This window comes from Rhinolophus sinicus, linkage group LG02 (assembly GCF_036562045.2).
Source record: "Rhinolophus sinicus isolate RSC01 linkage group LG02, ASM3656204v1, whole genome shotgun sequence".
Lineage (NCBI taxonomy): Eukaryota > Metazoa > Chordata > Mammalia > Chiroptera > Rhinolophidae > Rhinolophus > Rhinolophus sinicus.
This window is the reverse complement of record NC_133752.1, coordinates 87,466,177-87,491,060: the sequence shown is the minus strand read 5'-3', so window position 1 is coordinate 87,491,060 and position 24,884 is coordinate 87,466,177. Positions and strand designations below refer to the sequence as shown.

General features: G+C 38.2%; 2 protein-coding genes across 2 annotated transcripts in view; one reads left to right on the top strand and one right to left on the bottom strand.

Annotated features, from left to right (window-relative positions):
• Nucleotides 1-19,023, top strand: part of LOC141568527 (uncharacterized) — a 29,275-nt gene extending 10,252 nt beyond the window's left edge. The window contains exons 2-7 of the mRNA XM_074318719.1: nt 2,376-2,464; nt 7,753-7,917; nt 11,396-11,510; nt 11,673-11,846; nt 17,464-17,570; nt 18,882-19,023. Of these exons, the coding sequence (XP_074174820.1) occupies nt 2,376-2,464; nt 7,753-7,917; nt 11,396-11,510; nt 11,673-11,846; nt 17,464-17,570; nt 18,882-19,023 (792 nt within the window). The remainder of the gene's footprint in view (nt 1-2,375; nt 2,465-7,752; nt 7,918-11,395; nt 11,511-11,672; nt 11,847-17,463; nt 17,571-18,881) is intronic.
• OPTN (optineurin) overlaps nt 1-24,884 on the bottom strand; it is a 114,931-nt gene that overhangs the window by 47,000 nt on the left and 43,047 nt on the right.

Sequence of the window (24,884 nt, the reverse complement as noted above, 5' to 3'; positions counted from 1 at the left end):
GCTGCTGGATGTATTGCCCGTCTCCACCCTACCCAACAGTTTCCGGGAGAATTTCCAAGGAAGTCAGTTTGAGTTCTGACTACTTGCAGATGCTACCCAACAGGTGCTGCAAGGAGCTCTGTAGGGCAGCACGTTATTTGCCCGTAGCCTGACCACCCCCATATGTGTCCGTGGCCTGTCCTCTCAGGAGCCCAGTTAATACAAGGAACATGTTAAAGGCAAATAATATGTGTGCCTGTCTTACACGATCCACATTATTGGAAGACCTTAGCTTCTTCACAGGCAAACACATAGAAATCACACAGATATTACATGTGTTGTGATGGACATCTTTTTCCTTCGTGGGACTCATCCGGTGGCGTACTTCTCAGGGAAGGCTTTAATGACCTGCTTTCACCTAATTTGTTTTTTCTAACTACAGTTATTTCCCTAACTACACGTGTCATATATACATATCTGTTAGAAATAATTATATACAATGAAAATTGAAAATAAAAACTCCAAAGCCCTAAGCCATCTTTCTATCCCATTCCTCTCTTTGAAGAACACGGTAAAAAGTGGGTGTTTGTCCTCACAAACTCTTTCTGTGCATTTACAGGCATATCAAAATGCATGTAAATATATATTTTGATAAATATTATTGAATTATTTGTATATGAAAATTACATTTTTGACCTAAGATGTACAGAGAGCTTTCCATAACATGTAAGTGCATATAAATTTATCTTCTTCTTTTAAACTGCTCTATAATTTTTCCAGTGTGTGGGTGAAACATTGATTAATGAGTCATCACCTTATGGGTAGACCTGTGAGTGGTTTAGAGTCTTTTACTGACACAAGCAGTGTCGAATGAATGAATGTCTCTTGTTTAGAGAATAAGAACTGAGTGTATGAGATGTTTAGAGAAAAAGAACTAAGTGTATGAGATAATTTTTAGAAGTAGGTTTACTAGGGCAAAGGGTATCCTCCTTTTAAATTTCTACAACTGTTGATTAATTAAGATCTGTAGAAGTTGTATCAATTGACACCTTCATAAGCAGTGTATGAGGTTTTGTTTTGCTATAGCCTATCTCAGAATGTCAGTCAGTCAAGTGTTTGATTTGTTCCATTGGCATATTATTTTGGTTTTATTTTTAATGTATTGCTTAGAATCATCATATTTCCTCTTTGGGTGAACTGTCTTCTATCATCTTCTGCCAGTTTTCCTTTTGGATTGGGGGGATTTTCTTCTGGAGGTATAGGAACCATTTATATATTGAAATGATTATGTTTTGATGTCTTTTGCGTCATGAGCCTCCACCCTGCCTCACCCATATTGCTGCTTGCCAAGGCTGTGTTTTCAGTTGAATTAACTAATTCTTTTCTTCTATGAGCTCTGGATTTTGTGTCATAAATGACAGACTTTCCTTTTTTTCTGTTGTTATAATTACCTACTTTTTTGCATTTAAGTATTGATCCATCTGGGGAATTCATTTTACTGAAATACATGAGGTAAGAATCAATGACATTGAGTGCTTGCTGTCAACCAAAAATTGTGTTCCCTTTCCATAATATAAAACTGAAATTGAAACATGACAGCCACATCAAGGATGGATTTTCAGTCCTTTTGACTTGAATGTGTGACCGGTAAACAATTATAAAATATGTGAAGAAGTGGTATGTGTCACCTCCAGGCCAAGACTTTTAAAAAGTTCTCTGTCCGGTTCACCATCTAGACGTAGGCAACAGAGGATCCTATTTGAAATATGGCAACTTAAGTTACTAGAAACTCGGGTCTCTGAATCACCAGGGGCAAGATAATTGCTCAGTGACCCGTCACATCTTCAGTGACTGTCACATGAAGGAGAACTACCCTTCCCTTGTGATAAGCCACTAAAATCTTGGGGCTTATTTATTAAAGTGGCTGGCCTGGCTTTACCAATAAAGAGTCCAATGAAGAGATAGGTGTCTCTAACCACTCGTGTCTGAGCACACTTTATTTTATTTAGTGAGTGTTCTGCCCACTGCCAGTGAAAGGGAATTGTTAGTAACCTAGCATCTGTAAAGGACCTGGAATGGAGGTGGTTTATCAGCGGGTGATTTTCAGAGTTAACCACATATTCAAGTGAGAATTCTGTTCAGTGCACCTGTGTCATCCACATGAGTAGACCAGAACTTGGCAGAATCTGAAAGTAAAAAGCAGAGGTATATCAAACCAGTCAAAGCTTCTTATAATACACCTATTAATCATAATAATGCATTTCAAAGACGACATCTAGGACAAATTTAAATTAGAGTTGTATACCAGGACAACAGTAGAAAACCAGTGCTGGCTGAAGGCAACAGAGTTACCGATTTTTAGGAAATTTATTAATGACCTGTACCATCCAAAATAGGCATCATTTGTCAAGACCAATGGAGAACCAAAGATTTTATCTGCGGAATACATGAAGAAGGAGCTTGATGAACAAATAAAATGCCTAAAGTAAGTGGACCACAAATATTTGGTGCTTAAGCTGAGGTTGATTTAAAGCATGACTGTATGAACTTTTCCTCTTGGCTGTCTGGCACGAGCCAGATTTTACAAGTAGTTCTTTGAAGAACAACCTTGAAAACCAATCTAGTGCCTTACAGTAGTATTGAAGTACTTTGTGAGTGAGTCTTCTATTCATTTTTGCTGCAATCTCTTCAAAACCATTTGTGAATCTTGAATCAAAGGATTCAATGAAGGGAACACCTTGGAAACTGAAAGTTTTGAAGCCTTTAGCAAATTGGAATTATTAAAAAGAGTGTGTAAATAGGAAGCCATTGAATTTGTCACTACCAAAGCGAGGAAGGATGTGAATTAAGCACAGAGAGCTCCGTGTATCTGGTTGAAGTTTGAAATGTTATAACTGTGTTTTGTAATTCCCTCCCTTTTGAGAAGAATTTTTTGATGAGCTTCCTGGGGATGAATTTGCATTTGTATTGAATGGAATGAAATAGAAAAGGCCTGTTATTTTGCAACATCTCCATTTGGTTTGGCAAAACATTCAAGATAATCAGAAATAGAAACAACTTATTTGCTGAGTTTTATGGCATAAAATATTTGTCTAAGAATGACAATGGCAATGAAATAATGAAGACAATGATGACGAAAATATTTGGACTGAAATATTTAAACATTTCCACACATAAAAGCATAAATAATAAGCTCCACATAGTAGAATTTCCCTGAACTTACCAGGAATCTCACCATCGGTAGAAACAGCACTTTTTTTTTCAATAAAACCTGAAATCTATGTAATTTTACTAACAATTGAAATTCATTAATGATAAAATGCAAACTTGAAGAATATTGCCATTTTATAAACCAACTAAAAATAACAAGTTGGAGCACCGGAAAGTGAGGAGAGAAACAATGTGGCAAGAAAATATTTGAGGAAATAAAGGTTAAAATATTTTCAAATATGATGGAAAATATCAAACAGGTTCAACACAAGGGAAATAGGAAGTTATTTTGAAATGAATGGTAATGAACACACATCTTATGAAAATTTCTGGGTATAGTTAAAACTGCATTTAAAACAAAATGTGTAACAATGAAGGCTTTCAGAGAAAAGAATAAATGTTTAAATCCAAAGCTTGAACTACCACATTAAAAAGCTTGGAAATGGAAAGAAAATTAAAGACAAGGTAGAAAACAAGAAGAAATAAAGAGAAGAAATCAATGAATCAGTGAATGGAGAAATCATAAAGAAAATTCAGAAAGCCAGAATTTAGTTCTTGGAAAAATATGATGTCATCAATAATCCCTTGATCGAGACATAAAAGGATGTAATACACATGATCAATATCAAGAATTGCACAGGAGACATCACTGGGAGCTTGAAAATGATGCTAAGAAAATAATTAATGGCCACTTATGAATACGGGTAAATTCCTTGTAAGATAAGACATACCTAAACTGACCCAGTAAGAAACACGACATCTGAATGGTCTTACATTTTGCTAAAGAAAATGAATTTGAAATACAAAGCCTTCCCAGAAAAACTGAAGGCCCCGATGATTCCACTGGTGAATTCTGCAAATAGTTAAGGGAAAAATGAAGAAACGATATTAATTATTCATCATAAATTTCAGAAAATAGAAGAGGAGGATTATTGACCAGCTCATTTCCTGAAGGCAACATAACCCTGATATCAAAACTTGAGAAAGATGTTACAAGTAAATAGAAGTACAGACCCATATCTCTCATGATCACAGGAACAAATATTGACAAAATAGTCACAAAACAGAGCAATATTGAAACTCATCACATGACATGATCAAATGTGAGTCAGCCTAGGAATGCAACGTCGGTGCCATATTAAGAAGTGATTTGACATAAAGAGAATTAGATTAGAGTAAGAAATGACATGATAATCTTAAAAGATGGATGAAAATTGTGTGACAGAATTCAGTATCTATTCATGATCAAGCATCTCAGCTTACTCAGAATAGAGAGGATCTTTCGCAACCTGATAGAAACCGCTATGAAATACCTCCAGGTAATTATTATACTTGATGTTTCCCATAGAGATGGGAACAAGGCAGGGATCCTGCACTTAGTATGTTTTCCCACGTTTTTCTGGATGTTTTAAACCAATGTAATAAGACAAGTAAGAAATAAAGATTATATCAGAGGAAATACAATGGCTTTTATGTGCCCTTCCCATAGTTGTATAGATATACTACTAAAATCTGCAAGAACTAATAAGTGAACGTAATCAAGTTACACTATATAAGGTAAGTTTACCAAAATCAATTGTATTTTTATGTACTAGAATAACATGGAAAAGGAATTTAAAATTAGTATTATTCAAAGTGCCATAAAAATAAACAATACTTGGAAGTAAATACGCCTAAACCTAGAAGATGTTCTTGAGACAAATTAAGGACATAAATCAATACACACGTAGACCATGTTCACAGGTGGAAGCATCCATAATCCTAAAATATCTATTTTCCAAATTGATCTGTAGATCCACCATAAACTAGTCATGATCCCAGAAGGCTTTCTCTCTCTCTCTCTCTGTGGCTCTCTCTTGTTTGGATAAATTGACAGGCTGATTCTAAAATGAATATTTAAATCTAAGGAACCTAGAATCGCAAAAACAATTTGGAAAAGAAGAAAAATGTTGGACAACTTACACGACCTAATTTCAAGAATTACTGTACAGCTTTAATCTTCAAGGCAGTGTGGTATTGGCTTTAGTACAGATAATAAGATCAGTGGTCAGAAAAAAGCCACACTTAAATTGTCAACTGATTCTTTGACAGAGGTGCCAAGTTAATCCAAATTAATTAGGGAAACGATAGTCCTTTTACTAATGATGCTGGAAAAAACAGACAACTATTATGGAAAGAAAATGAATCTCTTTGCATACTTTGTGACAAACACAAGTTTATGGATCAAATGTAAAAACAAAACTACCGTGTTTCGCCCAGAATTAGACCTAGCTGGACAACCAGCTCTATCGCATGTTTTGGAGCAAAAATTAATATAAGACTGGGTATTATATTATATTATATAAGAGCCGGTCTTATATTGCAGTAAAATAAGACCGGGTCTTATATTAATTTTTGCTCCAAAAGACGCATTACAACTGATTGTCCAGCTGGGTCTTATTTTCAGGGAAACACGGTATCTGTTTTGAGAACAACACAGGGATGAATTTTTTTGTAATCTTGGAATAGGCAAAATTTTAGAGAAGACACAGAGAACTCTAAGCAAAAATGGAGAACAAAGGGGAAGAGGAGGAGAAAGAGAAGAAAAATGGGATTTCAAAACTTTGAAAACTTTAGTTCACCAAAATACACCTTTAAAAGAATGCATAGCAAAGCCCAAGATTGAAAGAAAATGTAAGTTGAGCTTTTACATAATAATGCATATTGGACGTATAATGAAAACAATACTCCATTCAAGCATAACATATACAAATCTGAAAAATACTCTTCATCTAGAGTAAAACGTTGTGTCATGTAGACTCGTATCTTGCTAAATTTCAAAGATGGAAACATTTCTGCACTTGGAAACAGCTATGTACACTACTTAGGAGGTACATGATGTATAGAAGCACTACCGAAAACCTGCACTCGGTGTTTGTGACAAAAGGGCCAAAATATTCTCCCGAGCATCAGAAACAGTCTTTCTCTGCTGGAATCCATTTTTGAAAACTCAGAAAGACGCAACAGCTAAAATTGGACTCTTTCCTTCTGAAATGGTAGATTAGAAAAATAGTAGATACTTTTTCCACTAGATGCCAAAATTACGTAGTGATTAAGGAGAAGTGATTGCTAGTTCATAGCATTTTAGGTTCAAATGCATATGCAACTTAAAAGCACAAAAACCTAATAGTAGCCTTAACGTGTTGTAATGTAAGGGTTTCATCCCAAGAAAGTTGTCAAAGCTATTACTGGTTTATCCTTGATTTTTAGCTATAATCTTCCATGATTTATTTCTAATGATTTATATATTTTCTTTAATTTGTTTCACTTGACGTAAGGATGTTTCTCAGACTGTCTAATAATGTCTAGGTTTAATAACTGTATTATGTCTGTATGATCTATGCTTCTGCGTATTGGTAAATTCATTTTTATATTTCCTACTCAGTTTTATAAGGACAAAAAGATGATTAAATACTCAAATATTGGCAAAATCATTGTACAGACAAGTGTCGTGACACTGCCAAAAATGAACAGTCAGCAGTGTGGTTAGTTATGAACCGATTAACTTAATGCGAACTCACGTTTGGAAAGACAGTTGAAGGATTTAAGTGACAAATTTAAGGTGGGTTTTTAAAAAAGTGTTTGAAAATCAAACATCGGCTATAATACTACTGGTCCAGTCGTCACAAATTGACAAGTGAATATAATACCAACTAAAAGGATTGGAAAGGTGGATCTTTTCTGGCCATTCTAGACTGAATAAATTGGTGAAATCCTGAGGCAAAAGGAGCAAATTTCCTTTCTTTCTTGACATATATACTGAAAAGAGAAAGAGATTTCTAGTTCCACAGGCCTTATTCACAAAGCAGATAAGTACAAAGTATACTCCAATTTTTTAAAGTAGATTTTTGGGTCTAAGGTGATAGATATTGAGGTTGAAAGTAAAACATTTCAAAATACAGAAGAGTTATCTCTGGGAATCAAGCTTTTAAATGCTTGTCTGTTTTATAAATCGAGATTATTAGATTTCAGTTTAGGGTACATAAAGTTGTTTTTTTCCCTTCTCTCATTTATGGTTTTTGCTTCTCCCAAGTTCTCTGCCTGTTACATCTCTGCTTTCTTAATTCAGGAAATGAAATGTCCTATTTCATTTTGCTCAGACCACCCAGCAAAAGACTGGGCCAACGCCCACCAAGGTCAGAATGGAACTCAGCGCTGCCCACGAGCAATCTCTGAAACTTGAGACACCTGGGCCTTGCACGAGCGCTCTGGGTACCCTTGACCTCAGCCACGGGGCTTCTGTGCGCATGCGCAGTGACATCAGTCTCTGACCTGTGCACCGTTGCTTGGTTACAGCCATTCTCTGGGCTGAGAGATTCCAAACTTCCTAACTGCCCTGCTGGGATAGTGTGGCGACAGGGAGTTGGCTGCTCTAGAGTCTGCTGTTGGTTGGGCTCGGGAGAAAAAAAGCGTAAGAAGTGCTGAGGAGGTTCTGAAGCCCTTAGGCTTGGCCATGAAGAAGGTTATTGGCTTCGGGCTTCGGAAGGTTTTCGGAAAGAGATCACAGAGCGATGGTCTTGGCAGGCAGCCTTGGACTGGAGATGGTGTCTCCTTGCGGTCCGGGTACCACATCCAAGACAGAGATCTCCCCAAAATCCACAAAGCTGCCTGCAGGGGCGACGTATCAGAAGTGAAGAGGCTTCTCTCGCGCCATCCAGAGAGATTGAATGACAGAGACAAGCAGAAGAGGTGAGAGGGCCTGCGAGGCCAGTGGGCACGGGCGGGCCTGGAGGAGGCTGGGGGACCTGGCAGAAGGGCTCAGCGGCCCAGGCTCATCCAGGTGGAGCTCAGCCCTCCTGTCACCCAGGGCGCTGTGCTGTGTTCCCTCGCGGGTGGGGACCTTACCCGGGTGCCAGTGCCCAGGCCGACTTTGTGAGCACCAGGAACAAAATCTCAAGGACCCGTCACTCATAATTCCCCTTATAGAGCACTTTACTGACAATGTTAAAGCGATTTAACTAAATATCAATAATAGAAATGAAAAGAAGTATATGCAGCATTTTATTTTTGATGTCCACAGTTTTAGACCATATTGTTAAATACTATAGAAAAGTGCTTAATGAGAAAACGAATTCCCATAGTAGATCAACTTGTGGGCTAAAAATTCTTCAGCTAAAACCCAGTATCCGTTTTCCATCAGTGTCCACCCAGGTATGTACGGTGTTCACTGAGGGGCCTTAGAAGGGAAGCTTCCAGGGGCACATGCTGTGGGCTTGCCTAGGAAGACTCGTTTTCTCCCCGTGTGTGCTCTTCCTCTAGGTATCAGTTTTACATAAGCCGGCTAAACTCAGGGCTTTACAAGTTTGGGTTGCACGTGCTGTCTCTTTGATTGTGGTGATGACATTAAGAATCGTTTTGTACAGTAGACAAAGATTTGCCCTTCTAGGTGTCAACAGGTGCTCTATTGCCACAATTTCTTTACTAAGAGCTGAAAAGAGAGATAAATGATTGGAATATAGCTGAAAATGCCCAAACACCCTAATATAGGTAGGATGTTAGAGCTTGATAGTGACGGCATTTCACGTTAGTAGAAAAGATGAATTACTCATGAATGATGGAGAAATACCTGTTAAGTATTTGGAGAAAATTCGTTAGATTTTCATATCACAAAAATAAGTTCCAGATGTACTATAGATAAAAACTTATAAATATACGAAATGAGGAACGTACCAGAAGAAAACAGAAATGCCTATTTATACATTTTTTTATGTTGGCGAAGACTTGAAAAGCAAGAGTTCAGAAGGTTGGTTGAGCAATATAAGAAATCAGTAGTCTCTGTATATCAGAAAATAATATTAACAAAATAAAAGAAAATGTACTTGCAAATTATGTACGGCATAAGTATATCAGGGAAAAGTGTATCTTCGTTTTATAGAGAAGTGTCTGAAATCAACAGAAAAAACGCACTCGAATTTTGAATGGGACCAAGTTCTTTCTGTGTATCTGTAAGTGACCAATACTTAGTGTCCCAGGTGAGAAAAGGAATTCAAGTTGAAAGAGAGATGACAACTTCTTTTCCATCCTCCAAGGTTGAGAAGATGAGGAGCCATGGTACTTGTACTGCTGCTTCAAGTTTAAGTTGCTTCTGACTTTTCAAACGGGCAGTTGGTGATAAGTACCACATTTAAAAATGTGTGTTCCCTTTACGCATCAATTCCAAGTACTAAAATATCTTTATGAAATAATTAGATAAATCACATACAATTTGTTTTTCTCAGCACTGCTTACAATATCAATGTATTGTGAAGAACTCACATCAAGGGATTTCGTAAATAAATTGCAGTGCATCCGTAGGATGGAATTACCTGAGACCGTTGAAGGTGGTATGGATGATACATACATGCTCACATGCAAAGATGTACTCTGGTAGATCGGAAAAGGAGAAAAGCATTCCTTTGATTATAGACACACACAGACTACGATATTATTTTAGCCAAAAATATGTGCAAACTTGATATCTGAGTATTTGTACTGTGACATTTTCTTTTTAAAAAAATCTGATCTCTACACTGAACATATACAGAAATTCTAGTAATGGTTTATTATTAATAAAGTAATCCCAGGTAATATTTCATTATTCCCAGGTATATGAATCTTGTTCAGATTAAAACAATTTCTCACTTCTATTTTTTAATATATTTTTTTTAAAGATTGGTATTTTTGGCAACTTTTAGCCTCTTCAGAAGTAAAGGCAGTCTTTTTATCTGTGCCTGTAGAAGTTCATGTATCTATATTTCTGTACACACTTAGTTTTTTTTTTATTACATAGTGCTTCATTACCTATAATATTAAATGATTTTTGATTAATCATTTTGGTTCTGTCTTTGTGGAGATCAAAAAAGCACATATAAGTGATTATTACTATTGCAGAAGTACTGCTTTACTATAAAAATGTTGTTTACAAATGTTGAAATCTCCAGCTATAGTTATCCATTCTTTCAATCCATTTATTCATCAAATATACACTGAATAACTGTTACGGAGCAGACACAGTCTACCCAGGACTCTCAGAATCTATCTCTCAGGCCCTTTTCATCCTTAAAAACTTTATGTTGCCCAGTAGGAGTGAAATGAAAAATTGTAAATGGAAGTATTTGTACCTAATCTCAATTGAAGCTTTTCCTCCCCCATTTCAAACAAAAGGATTTCTACAGTTAGGACGTTGTGAACAGTGACCAAATTTGCTGTTCAGCTAGTGTGCAATAGTATTAAATATGAATATTGATCATTGGAAATCATCCGATTTTCATATAATCTTTGAATCTCCACAGTCAATGAAATGAGCCATCCCTAGTCACTTGACTCCTGAGTCTCCTTTGGCGTCAAGTTTCTTGAAAATCAAAACAAGAATTACTTTGTGATTTTAGTCCTCTTTCCCCGTGATGCTCTTAAGAACGAACATTTATTTAGATGCCAACTTACGAGGAGAACTGCGGAAGGTCTGGTGTGTTTCCATTATTTCACTTCACGTCAGGCACCACGGGTGGTAGGATGCCCGTTCTTGTAAGTACCAGTAAGAAATTATTTAAATGCTGCCAACTATACTTTCAAGGCATTCTGAATTATGCATTGCCTTCCAGTGTCAGAGGTGTTAAAATATGAGAAAAGAAGCATCTTAGAACCACTGCAATGCAGTGTTCTTTCTTAATCCTTAAAACACAGCTGCAAAGTAGGTAGAATGATATCATTTTACTTAATTGAAATGTTGTCTTGTAAAGTAGTAGTGATGGTAATAATTCGGATAATATTACCAAACAGTTATTGAGTGTGTGTTTTGTGCTAGGAACCTAAGTAAACACTTTGCATAGATTCCCATTTAAGCCAACAACAGTGCCCTGTGATGTTAAGTACTATTTTTATCCCCATTTGTTGATGAGGAAATGGAGGCACACAAAGGCTAAGGGACAGCTATTAAGTGGTAGAGTTAAGTTAGGATCAAACCCGAGTTGAGCTGATTCCCCAGGGCATGCTCTCTGTAGTCGCTTAGGCTGCTCTTTCATTAGTGTGGCGAGTAACAAGAGCTCGTGAATGTTGTCCTTTGTGCAGAAGAAAACTCTGTGTTGGTTCTGAAGGCATTGGAGTAGTGTGTCATGTTTACAATTGCATGCAGAACTGCATGTTTGAGACGGTGCCCTGTAATGTCCTAAATGTCCTCTCACCCTCATAGGACTGCTCTCCATTTGGCCTGCGCCTTTGGCCGTCTGGAAGTGGTGACTCTTCTAGCAGAGAAGAAATGCCAGATGAATGTCGGTGACAACAGAAACAAGACAGCTCTCATGAAGGTATGTGGTAGCCAGCTCTGTCAACAGGAGATGGATTTGGTTTAATTATTTAGAATAAAAATGAATTTCTCTCAATTAACTATACCTAATTGTGGAAACTTGTGGAATGCTTACTTTGAATTCCCATAATTTACCGTTTATTTAATGACGTAATCCTGACAGGCCGTGGAGAGCCAGGAAGAGAAGTGTGCAACAATCCTACTAAAACACGGAGCGGACCCACATATGAAGGACTTCCGTAGCAACACGGCTCTCCACTATGCGGCCATGGGGCACAACACCGCGATAGCTGAACAGCTCCTGCAACACCAGGCAGATATGGAAGCAACCAATGAGGTATAGATCCACAGATGTATGTATTTATACACTATTTATAATACATGTGTTTCAGCCACAAGCATTTTATTTCTAGTCGATATATACTGCATGCTGTACATCAGGCCCTGTCGCCACAGAAACAAGTCAAAGCCAAGTCAGGAAGGGGAAATGGGTTGGCCACAGAAAGGGCCCAGCTCTGGCCTGTAACAGTCCTGTTACTGCGTGGGAGTGGGTGCAAGGCTCAGAGCCCACCGAGGACTGAAGACCTGGTGGGCTGGAAGTATGTGGGGGTGGCTGCTACAGGGCAGGGCCTAGGAGATGGGTGCTCCTGGGGGTGGGTGGGAGGAAGGGTGGAACTTGGGTCCCGGCCGGGGAGCTGGCGATATGCAGGTGGGGAGGGGAAGCAGCAGGACACAGGCCCTGAGCAGCCCAGGCCTCGGGGGTTCTGAAGATTGGGGCAGGAGGGCCAGTCACGTTTGGACATCCAGCCGGGGCATCCACCTGTGCTCCTAGCCACTCTGCCAGCCATGGCCCCCCTTGGGGTCTCCACCTCGGAGTGGGGCTCCTGCTCAGCCTCGTGGAGACGCTGGGCGGGTTGTCGTACAGAGGGAGCAGGTGATGGGGTTGCATTCACCCCTTTTTGTTCCTGGACGTACATCACCGCTCGCCAATGCAACCCCAGCAGGAATGCCCTTGGTTGACACAGGAAGGGTCAATTTTACATCTTTGGAAGCTCAAGCGTCCCCTGAATGCAAACAGTTGGAACTCAATTTTCTAAAATTTTACTTTACATGATCATACCTCTAAAGTAGCAGTAGAGGGCACAGCTCTCCTTTATGCACTTGTGACAAATTACTTGTGAAAACACAACTTGTTAGAGGCAACACTTCCTTTTTTAAGTGTTTTTTCACGTCCGAGTTGTTTTCCAATTAATGCAAAACAATGCAGGAAAGCACAATTTGCCTTTGAAATCGGCTTCTCCTTAAAACTCAAACGAACAAAAGCATTTTACAATATCATTGAAATCTTCCTGCTGTTGACAAGTTGCTATTTATAAACAAGTGATTTATATAAAGCTATTTAGCTCCCATTGGCCAAAGCCTGAGAGGGAAAAAGGAAAGGGAAAGGAAATAACTGTGAGAAATACGCAGGGGAATTTGGAAATTGAACTATTGAGAGGAAATAACAAGAAGAGATTTTTCAAAAACTCATGGACACAGACAACAGTTCGATATTTTCCAGAGGGTAGAGAGGGGAGGGGTGATAGATGAGGAAAAAGGGTCAAATATATGGTGATGGAAGGAGAACTGACTCTGGTGGTGAACACACAATGCAATATACAGATGATGTATTATAGAAATGACACTTGCAACCAACTACTAACCAATGTCACCCCAATAAATTTAATTAATAAAAAGTGTTTTTTTATTTTTGTTTTCCTTCAGTTTATATGCTTAGTCAAGGTCCTCTGCAGTTTTGGGGGATAATAATCCTTAGCTTGGGAGAGAGAGTCAGTGAGTTTTAAACTCCCCCGAGACCACTTCTAGGAAGGCTCCGAATCCTCCAAATTACAGTGAACAGGTGGCAATTAAGTGGGAAACGAGGGAAGGACAGATAATTAAGTGACATATCATCCTGTTCTGGCAGAAAGAGCCACCTAGGTAAGAGTCTAAACTCTGCTGTGAAATCTAGACTGTCCCATGAGAAGAAAGGAGTTTAGCTTTAACGAAATCAAGTTGCATTTTGAGTTATTAATCCCGTTTCCTCTCCTACCCAGGAAATTAAGTGTGCTTTTCATAAGTGACATGTCTCTTCCACTTTTATTTGGCCTAATCCTCAATGTCAGAGGAAATTGGTGACATAGGCGAGAGAAGAGACTGAAGTGATCGTCTACTGGACTAGTTCTCGGCTAGAATTGTGCTGGCAAATCAAAGTCACCCTAGGAACTTTAAAAACATTTACAATCATTCACAAGCTAGGCTCTTCCCTGAAGGTTTTGACTGAGTAAAGCTAATAAGGCCTGGACATGTGTTATTTAGAAATATTTCCCTGAGATTCGGATACAACTCTTGGTGAAGAACTACTAGTGCAATATATCAATTCGCAGATCTCAGATACTTAAATATCTCTAGAAGAGGTGGAGTTTGGGAGGTGATTACCCTCCAGCTCTCTCCTTCCCAACACTCTTCGCCTGACTTTTGAACTGTCTGTACCTCTGGGCTCGAGAAGTGGAAGGAAATATCATTGGCGGTATCTACTGGCTTAAAAAAGAACACCTTTTTCCTTTCAGCCATCAGTCATTCACTGGCGCTCAGAGAATCTTCAGAAATTTGCTGATGGGTGGTCTCCTAATGCACAGAATCGGGCCCTTTAAGAATTTTGCATGTTTGTTTGTGCTCCACTTGTTAGATCAACAAATGCTTACTGCAAGCAGGGTTTCCTGCAGTAATAGGAAATTGTGAGCCTACTTTTTTGCCTGTTGTTCTGTAAATCTCCAGTTTTCTTTTCTTTGTTTTTTAGTTAAATTTATTGGGATGACAGTGGTTATTGTATTTAAATAGGTTTCAAGTGTACATTTCTTTTTTTTTTTTTTTTATTTTTATTAAATTTATTGGGGTGACAATTGTTAGTAAAATTACATAGATTTCAGGTGTACAATTCTGTATTACATCATCTATAAATCCCATTGTGTGTTCATCACCCAGAGTCAGTTCTCCTTCCATCACCATATATTTGATCCCCCTTACCCTCATCTCCCACCCCCCACCCCCACCCCCCTTATACTCTGGCAACCACCAAACCATTGTCTGTGTCTATGAGATTCTGTTTCTCATTTGTTTGTCTTGTTCTTTTTGGTTTATATACCACATATCAGTGAAATCACATGGTTCTCTGCTTTTTCTGTCTGACTTATTTCGCTCAGCATTACACTCTCAAGATCCATCCATGTTGTCACAGATGTTCCTATATCATCTTTTCTTACTGCCGAATAGTATTCCATTGTGTATATATACCACAACTTCTTCATCCATTCATCTATCGAAGGACATTTTGGTTGTTTGCATGTCTTGGCCACCGTAAACAAAGCTGCAATGAACATTTCTATAATGCGTCATCTATATGTCATATTATGTGCTCACCACCCAGAGTCAGTTCTCCTGCCTTCACAGTATATTTGACCCCCCTTACCCTCCTCTACTATCCACCGTCCCCCCTTACGTTCTGGTAAGCACTCAACTGTTGTCTGTGTCTATGAGTTTTTGTTTCTTTGTCTTGTTCATCTGTTGCTTTCAGTTTCCTATCCCTCATATGAGTGAAGTCGTATGGTCCTCGACTTTTTCTGTCCGATTTGTGTTGCACAGCATAATAATGTCATGATCCATGCGTGTTGTCCCAAATGGCAGCATTTCATTTGTTCTATGGCACAGCAGTATGCCATAGTGTATACATACCACATCTTCTTTATCCAGCCATCTATTGAAGGACAGTGTGGTTGTTTCCGTTTCTTGGCCACCGTAAATGATGCTGCAGTGATCGAAAGTGTGTGATAAACTCTCTCAGTATGTCTGGGAAATTCATAGAGCCGTGGCATAATCACGATGGTAGGTTTAAACATGAAATCCCATGAAGTTAGTAGCAATACAGATGGGAAGTGTCAATAATTTAGTGTCAGCAGTCCTCTAATGTAATTATCCATTGGATTAACAATCTGAAAAATGAATACAGATAGATTATGGTTTGAATAAGAATGGGAAAAATTCTTGAAGTGGGTGTAATGAGTCTAAGTGACAGTTTTGTTGCATGTTGGGGCCCAGATTTTTAATGAAGCTTATGATACTAAAAAACGGAAAGATTTTACATACAAATATTCACATTATACACAAACATTTGGAAAAGGCAGATAACAAATCCCAAGTGGGCCATAGACTAGTTGTGGCTCCTCGATATGTTTAGTTTGCCCCCCTATGTTGAACCAACATCGAGAGTTTGGGGACCGATGAAGAAACAACGATGTCAAGCTTCTCTTAACGAATCCAGCCTGGTCCCCTTGAGCCCTGACTACAGTGGGTGTCCTGTGGAGAGGCTGCGCCTCTTCTATGAGACATGTGTTCCCCAGAGTGCTGCTGTCCCCACCTGGGTTCTTCACTTACTTGGGTCCCCTTCTTTGTCTCCGGAAGCACTGGAGTGTGCGATTCCTCTCGTACAGAGTATTTTGATAAACATTTCAAGATTTTCAAGACAGTCCATGTTGATTTATTATATGTGTTCTATGTTAATCTCCTTAGAATGAGAGTAAGTTTTTCAAGCTAGAATTCCTAAGTTGTTTTTCTTTTAAAAAAAGAAAAAGAAAAAGAAAAAAAACTTCCTTTTTCATTATACGTCCTATAAATGATCATACCCATGGAAATGGCTTTAAGTCTTATGAGGTCAGTGATGGCTATAGTTGTAGGTGTCATGCATATTCCAGTCAGCATTCTATCTTCCTCCTCAACAGGGTTCCTTAAAACTGCAAGTGATTTAGTCGCTTTCATGATGCTAAAAGATCAGTATTAAAACGTTAACTGATAAGCCATGATATTTTATTTCGGAGTTATATTTTGCCTGAGCCGTAAAATAATTTTAAGTAGCAATTAAAATAGACCCAGAATAAAAACAGATTTTTTTCAAAAATTAGATTGGCATTGGGGTCCCAAGATTATCATTGTAACTGAGAATGAAATTTCACATTGAGCTTACCAACAGCCCAGATAAAAACCCATCATCTTATAATGGGAGAAAACCCATGGACCATTTAGCGATAAACAATCAAAGGTCATTTGAAGCCTAACTCTTTTTAATTTAGAGTCCATTTCTTTAGTGACCCTTTTGGAGCAGGAGAGCCTGAAGTTGACATCTGGGATCCTGAGAACATGGATAGAAGTGAAGCAAGCATGTTTGCATAAGCTGCAGAAAACCTTCACCTCTGTTGGAAAGCTCTCCAAACTATATCCCTGAAATTCCATGATATTTCAAACGTTAATGTTTGCCACAGAAAAGTATTGTCAAATCGGGAATAAGCAACCTGAAACACTTCTTTAGTAATAGCCATATAAAGCACAGTTTTATAATACTTCTCAAACACAGGTGCTCTTTCTGGAATCTTCCTACTGGGCCACAGTAGTTAATTTCTGGTAAAGTACATATTCTTTGGAATACAATGTAACAAACACTGCCCCAGAAACAATTATTTAGGTTTTCAATTCAATAAAACGACTTAAAGCATTTACGTCTATGATTTCGAGCTTGGAGACACAGGGATGAAGAATAGCCCCTGCCCTCCAAAAGCTCCGGGTTCAGATGGGAACGATGAAATCACTGCAGTGCAGTGCGGTAGAGACTGTGATAGGAGCAAAGATTTTGGAACCAGGGCTGTCAGTGTTTGAGGGGAGTTCTGGAGAATGAGGTGGAAGTTCATCCGTTGGAGAGGAAGAAGGAGGATATTTTAAAGGGAAGGAGCAGCAGATGACAGCACAGAGGGCTACTTTGTATTTACTTTCTCTAGTGTATGTTCAAGTTTAGAGGATCTTTTATGAGTTTTCAAATTTGATGTAGAACTATGTAGTTTTTAAGCTGTAAAATGTTTTCTGTTTTACAGTTTGATTTTACACCACTTTTATTTGCTGTGCATCGGAAGAGCCAGGAAATGGTGGAGTTTTTACTCGAGAGACATGCAAACATACATGCAGTTGATAAGTGGAAAAGGTACAGTGGTTTGTTCTTTTGTTTTTAAACTTAGAACTGTTTTAGAGCGGTAACAGTTACTCAAGTCAGAAAGATTAATAAGAAGAGGATTAACCTATGATTACAAAGTGAAAAATATCAGCACATCGTCCGTTAGGTAGAAAAGCAATTATTCTGACTGGTGAACTGGAAGAACCGTATCCTGCAGGATTCATATTCCTTTATGATACCGACTGATGTCATTTGTCATTGCAGTTTGGGGTCACGTGGTATTATATTAGCTAAAGGGTTTTCACTGTAATTTTACTAGTTTTGTGTAGTATGGGGTCTGACTTAGTTTATGACACAATATGGGATTTAGTCTCTCTGACAGTTTTTTTAACCTCTGCCGCGTATTCAGTTTTCCTTAAAAGATGCACGTTAAAGGTAAATAGGAGTTGATTTTGTTGTTTGGATGACTCTGCTTGAAATTGTTTTCTTCAAGGAATGCTGATGTCATAGGGATTTCCCTAAGTGACTGTGAATTGCTACTACCAGATATTCCTCCGTTTTTATCCTTTTTCATTTCTAGTCTATTTTGATGTGTTTTTGTTTTATCATTTTTAATTGGTATGAGTAGAAGGGAGAAAGACAACATTAACTGAATAAACTTCTTCTTTAATGAAACAAGTCATGGATGGGTGATAAAAAAAGAGATGGGCTTTCAGTTCACTCAGGACTGGGTTCAATGCTCAGCTTTCCTACGTGTCACGTGTGTGACCATGGGAACATTACTGTCATCACCACACATGTTTCCCGATGTGGAAACGAGGAAAATCATATCTCCTTCGAGGATGGTCGTGTGTCACGACCTGGCGTGTAATTCGGTGCCCAGCACGTGCTTATGCGCACCATTAACTTCAATGATGACAATGATTGCTAGAATTATTATTAATACTATTGTTTTGAGCCTGCCAACTAGCTTTAATTTACCTGACTTCTAGCTGACTTTGGATGTAACGTATATAAGACTAAGGAAGAAACGGGAAATTCTTCATTGAAATCTTCACCTACTTCAGATAAGTGACCTCAGCAGAGTGACTTGTCTATTAAAGAACTTTAAATTAGCAACTTCTAGGTAGTACCCAAGTGGGGCAAGAGGCTTTTTGTTTTTGTTGTTTTCATGTGCCTTCATTTTAGCTTTGGACATAATTTACAAAGATGAACACTTAAGCATGTAAATGGTCAATTCTATACAGATAAGCAATATATTGCACTTGGTAGAGTCTCTCAATGTTGCTGTTTAGGTAACTTACAGTTCCTAAGGGTGAAGTTGTCTGTCTGTTATTTCAGAACAGCCCTCATGCTTGCTGTAAAGGCTAAATCCTCAAATATAGTCCGGCTGCTGCTTCAGGCAGGTGCAGATGTCTTTGCTCAAGATGACAGTGGATTCACTGCAGAAGAATATGCTTTATCTAAAGGTTTGAAGGAGTAAGTGTTTACATTGACATGCTAATTATCACAAAACTGAACTTCCAAATACTTTTTTTTTTTTTTTTTTTTTAATTAAATTTATTGGGGTGATAATTGTTAGTAAAATTACATAGATTTCAGGTGTACAATTCTGTATTACATCATCTATAAATCCCATTGTATGTTCATCACCCAGAGTCAGTTCTTCCATCACCATATATTCGATCCCCCTTACCCTCACCTCCCCCCCCACCGCCCCCACCCCCCTTACCCTCTGGCAACCACTAAACTATTGTCCGTGTCTATGAGTTTCTGTTTCTCATTTGTTTGTCTTGTTCTTTGTTGTTTTTGGTTTATATACCACATATCAGTGAAATCACATGGTTCTCTGCTTTTTCTGTCTGACTTGTTTCGCTCAGCATTACTCTCTCAAGATCCATCCATGTTGTCACAAATGTTCCTATATCATCTTTTCTCACTGCCGAATAGTATTCCATTGTGTATATGTACCACAACTTCTTTATCCATTCATCTATCGAAGGACATTTTGGTTGTTTCCATGTCTTGGCCACCGTAAACAAAGCTGCAATGAACATTGGAGCACACGTGTCTTATCTCTAAATGTTTTCAGATTTTTGGGTAGATACCCAGGAGAGGGATTGCTGGGTCATCGGCAATTCTATTCGTAATTCTTTGAGGAACCTCCACACTGCCTTCCATAACGGCTGCACCAGTCTGCATTCCCACCAACAGTGTATGAGGGTTCCTTTTCTCCACAACCTCTCCAACATTTGTTACTATTTGTCTTGTTGATGATAGCCATTCTGACTGGGGTGAGGTGATATCTCATTGTGGTTTTGATTTGCATTTCTCTGATGATTAGTGATGTTGAGCATTTTTTCATATGTTTATTTGCCATTTGTATGTCCTCTTTGGAGAAATGTCTCTTCAAGTCCTCTGCCCATTTTTCAATTGGGTTGTTTGTTTTTTTTGTTGTTGAGTTGCATGAGTTCCTTGTATATTCTGGATACTAGCCCCTTATCGGAGGCACTGTTAGCACAAATCTTCTCCCATTCAGTTGGTGGCCTCTTTATTTTGTCAATGGTTTCTTTTGCTGTGCAGAAGCTTTTAAGTTTCATATAGTCCCATTCGTTTATTTTAGCTTTTACTTCCATTGCCTTTGGAGTCAAGTTCATAAAATGCTCTTTGAACCCAAGGTCCATAAGTTTAGTACCTATGTTTTCTTCTATGCAGTTTATTGTGTCAGGTCTTATGCTTAAGTCTTTGATCCATTTTGAATTGACTTTGGTACATGGTGACAAATAGCAGTCCAGTTTCATTCTTTTGCGTGGCTATCCAATTCTCCCAGCACCATTTATTGAAGAGGCTGTCTTTGCTCCATTGTATGTTTTAGCTTCTTTGTCAAAATTATCTGTCCATATTTATGTGGTTTTATTTCTGGGTTCTCAATTCTATTCCATTGGTCTATGTGTCTGTTTTTCTGCCAATACCATGCTGTTTTGATTATTGTGGCCCTGTAGTACAGGCCAAAGTCAGGAAGTGTGATACCTCCATTATAGTTCTTTTTCTTAAGATTGCTTTGGCTATTCAGGGTCTTTTGTGGTTCCAAACAAATCTGATGATTTTTTGTTCTATTTCTTTAAAATATGCCATTGGGATTTTGATGGGGATTGCATTGAATCTGTATATTGCTTTGGGTAATATGGCCATTTTAACTATGTTGATTCTTCCAATCCATGAGCATGGAATATCTTTCCATTTCTTTGTGTCTTCTTCAATTTCTTTCAAAAATGTCTTATAGTTTTCAGCATATGGGTCTTTCACATCCTTGGTTAAGTTTATTCCTAGGTATTTTATTCTTTTTGCTGCAATTGCAAAAGGAATTGTTTTTTGTATTTCTTTTTCTGAGATTTCATTGTTAGTATATAGGAAGGCAATGGACTTTTGTGCGTTGATTTTGTAGCCGGCAACTTTACTGTATTCGTTGATTGTTTCTAATAGCTTTTTGGTGGAGTCTTTAGGGTTTTCTATATATAGCATCATGTCATCTGCAAAGAGTGATAATTTAACTTCTTCATTCCCAATTTGGATGCCTTTTATTTCTTTCTCTTGCCTGATTGCTCTGGCAAGGACTTTAACACTATGTTGAAAAGCAGAGGTGATAGGGGACATCCCTGTCGTGTTCCTGAACGTAGAGCAAAGGGCTTCAGCTTTTCTCCATTAATTATGAGATTAGCAGAGGGCTTGTCATATATGGCCTTTATTATGTTAAGGTATTTTCCTTCTATACCCATTTTATTAAGTGTTTTAATCATAAATGGATGTTGTATCTTGTCAAATGCTTTTTCTGCATCAATTGATATAATCATATGATTTTTGTCCTTTATTTTGTTTATGTGATGTATCACATTGATGGATTCTTGGATGTTGAACCATCCTTGTGCCCGGATGAACCCCACTTGGTCGTGATGAATAATCTTTTTAATGCATTGTTGTATTCGATTTGCTAGAATTTTATTTAGGATTTTTCCATCGGTATTCATTAGAGATATTGGTCTGTAGTTTTCTTTTTTGTGCTGTCCTTGCCAGGTTTTGGTATCAGAGTAATGTTGGCCTCATAAAATGAGTTAGGAGTACTGTCTCTTCTTCAATTTCTTGGAAGAGTTTGTGCAGAATTGGTATTAGATCCTCTTTGAAGGTTTGGTAGAATTCACTAGTGAAGCCATCTGGTCCCGGACTTTTGCTTTTGGGAAGGTTTTGGATGACTGATTCAATTTCGTTACTGGTGATCGGTCTGTTTAGATTTTCCAGTTCTTCATGGTTCAGCCTTGGAAGGCTATATGTTTCTAAGAACTTGTCCATTTCTTCTAGGTTGTTGAATTTGGTGGCATATAGTCCTTCATAGTATTCTTGGATGATCCTTTGTATTTCTGTGGTGTCCGTGATAACTTCCCCTTTTACGTTTCTGATTTTGTTAATCAGTGTCTTCTCTCTTTTTATCTTAGTAAGTCTAGCCAAGGGTTTGTCAATTTTGTTAATCTTTTCAAAGAACCAGCTCTTTGTCACATTAATTTTTTCTATTGTCTTTTTGTTCTCTATTTCATTTATTTCTGCTTTAATTTTTATTATTTCCTTTCTTCTACTGACCTTGGGTTTTACTTGTTCTTCTTTTTCTAGTTCTTTAAGGTGTAACATGAGGTTATTTATTTGGGAGTTTTCTTGTTTCTTGAGATAGGCCTGTAATGAGATAAATTTCCCTCTTAAAACTGCTTTCGCTGCATCCCAGAAATTTTGGTAGGATGTATTTTCATTGTCATTTGTTTCTATGTATCTTTTGATCTCTCCTCTAATTTCTTCTTTGACCCATTCCTTCTTTAAAAGTATGTTGTTTAATCTCCATGTATTTGTGTTTTTTCCCGCTTTCTTTTTACAGTTGATATCCAATTTCAAAGCCTTGTGATCAGAGAATATGCATGGTATGATTTCAATCTTCTTAAATTTGTTGAGACTGATTTTATGTCCCAATATATGGTCTATCCTTGAGAATGTTCCGTGTACACCAGAAAAGAATGTATAGTCTGATGTTTTAGGATGAAGTGCTCTATAAATGTCAATTATGTCCATTTCATCTAATGTGTCATTTAGGGCTACTATTTCGTTATTTATTTTCTGTTTGGATGATCTATCCATAACTGTCAATGATGTATTTAAGTCCCCTAGTATAATTGTGTTTTGGTCAATTTCTCCCTTTAGTTCTGTTAGTAGTTGCTTGGTGTATTTCGGTGCTCCCTGATTGGGGGCATAAATATTGATGACTGTTATGTCTTCTTGTTGTACAGTCCCCTTCACCATTATGAAATGTCCATCTTGGTCTCTTGTTATCTTTTTCACCTTGAAGTCTGTTTCATCTGATATCATTATGGCTACACCTGATTTTCTCTGGGTACCATTTGCTTGGAGTGTCAATTTCCACCCTTTCACTTTGAGTCTGTGCTTGTCCTTGTAGCTGAGATGTGTCTCTTGGAGACAGCATATGGTTGGGTTTAGTTTTTTGATCCAATCTGCTACTCTGTGCCTTTTTATTGGTGAGTTCAGTCCATTTACATTTAGGGTGATTATTGATATGTGAGGATTTCCTGTCATTCTATCTTTAGTTTTCTGGTAAGGCTGTGTCTCCATTGTTTCTTTGCCTTTTTGGTGTTGTCTATTATTTCTGTGTGGTGGTATTCTATGATGTTTCCCTCTGTTTCTTCTCTTATTTCAGTATATATTTCAGTTCTGGATTTTTTTTGAGTGGTTACCCTTAAGTTTATGTAAAAGAAAGTTTGATATTTAGAGTATTCCATTATCTTCAGCACGCTTACTCTCTCCATTCCCATATTCCGGTTCAGGCCTTTACTCTCCCCCTTTTTGAGTTTTGGTTGCCACAAATTGTCCCTGTTGATGGTGGTCGAATAGCCTCCTTTAGTATTTCTTGTAGTGCAGGTCGTGTATTAGAAAATTCCCTCAGCTTCTGTATGTCTGGAAAGGTCTTTATTCCTCCTTCATATCTAAAGGATATCTTTGCTGGATATATTATTCTTGGCTCATGATTTCTCTCTTTCAATAGTTTGAATATTTGGTTCCACTCCCTCCTGGCTTGTAGAGTTTCTGCTAAAAAATCTGATGATAATCTAATGGGCTTTCCTTTGTATGTTACCGTCTTCTTTTCCCGGCTGCCTTGAGGATTCTTTCTTTGTCGTTGATTTTAGACAGCTTCAATACAATGTGCCTTGGAGAAGGTCTGTTGGGATTGAGGTAACTAGGTGTTCTATTTGCTTCTTGGATTCGAGGGTCCAGTTCTGTCCACAAATTTGGGAAGTTCTCATCGACAATTTGTTTGAATATATTCTCTGTTCCCTTCTCTCTTTCTTCTCCTTCTGGTATGCCCATTATTCTTATATTGCTCTTTCTGATGGAGTCAGAAAGTTCTTGTAGAGTTCTTTCATTTCTTTTAAGTCTCAAGTCTCTTTCTTCTTCTCTCTGTGTCATTTCCAGGTTTCTATCTTCGATGTCACTGACTCTTTCCTCCATCTGGTCAACTCTACTACCTAAGCTGGTTATTTCATTCTTAATTTCTTCTATTGAGTTCTTAATCTCCAGAAATTCTATTTGGTTCTTTTTTAAGATTTCAATCTCTTTCGTAAAATGCTCATGCTGTTCTTTGATTGAGTTTCTGAGTTCCTTTAACTGCCTATCTGTGTTTTCTTGTATCTCGTTGAGTTTTTTCAGAACTGCAATCTTGAATTCTCTGTCATTTAAGTCACATATTTCTGTATCTTTAAGTGCCTTCTCTGGAGATTTTTCACTTTCTTTCTGAGTTATCTTGTTGCCTTGGTTATTCATGGCGATTACTGGTTTACTATTTCTCTTCCTAGACATCTACAGGAGTGGCTTCTGCAACAGGTTGATAAGCGGTCTTTCTTTTGTTTGCCAGTACTTGTTGGTAGAATGTTTTATTATTTCTCCAGCTGCAACTTATTTTCCTTCTCCCACACAGTAGTGCTATGTTTTCTCTGCACTATTCCAACTTCTCACACAATGGGGGATTCCTGGGAGGCAGGCTTCTCCTCTGTTAATAGTTCGTCTAGGTCACAGGGCGCAGTGTCCCGGTGGGTATGCGGAGAGCTTTGATGTTCCAAAGCTCTTCCAGCTCCTGATTCAGAGCCCGTAGGTTTCAGCAGTTCTGTTTACTCCTGCAGGGATCCGCCCAGATAGGTGGGGTCAGAGGCGGGGTGAGTTGTGAGAGGTGGCCCAGAGCAATGGCGGCAACCACCACCACAGCCGGTCCTGCTTCCACAGCTCTCTCCCTTTGCTGGAACT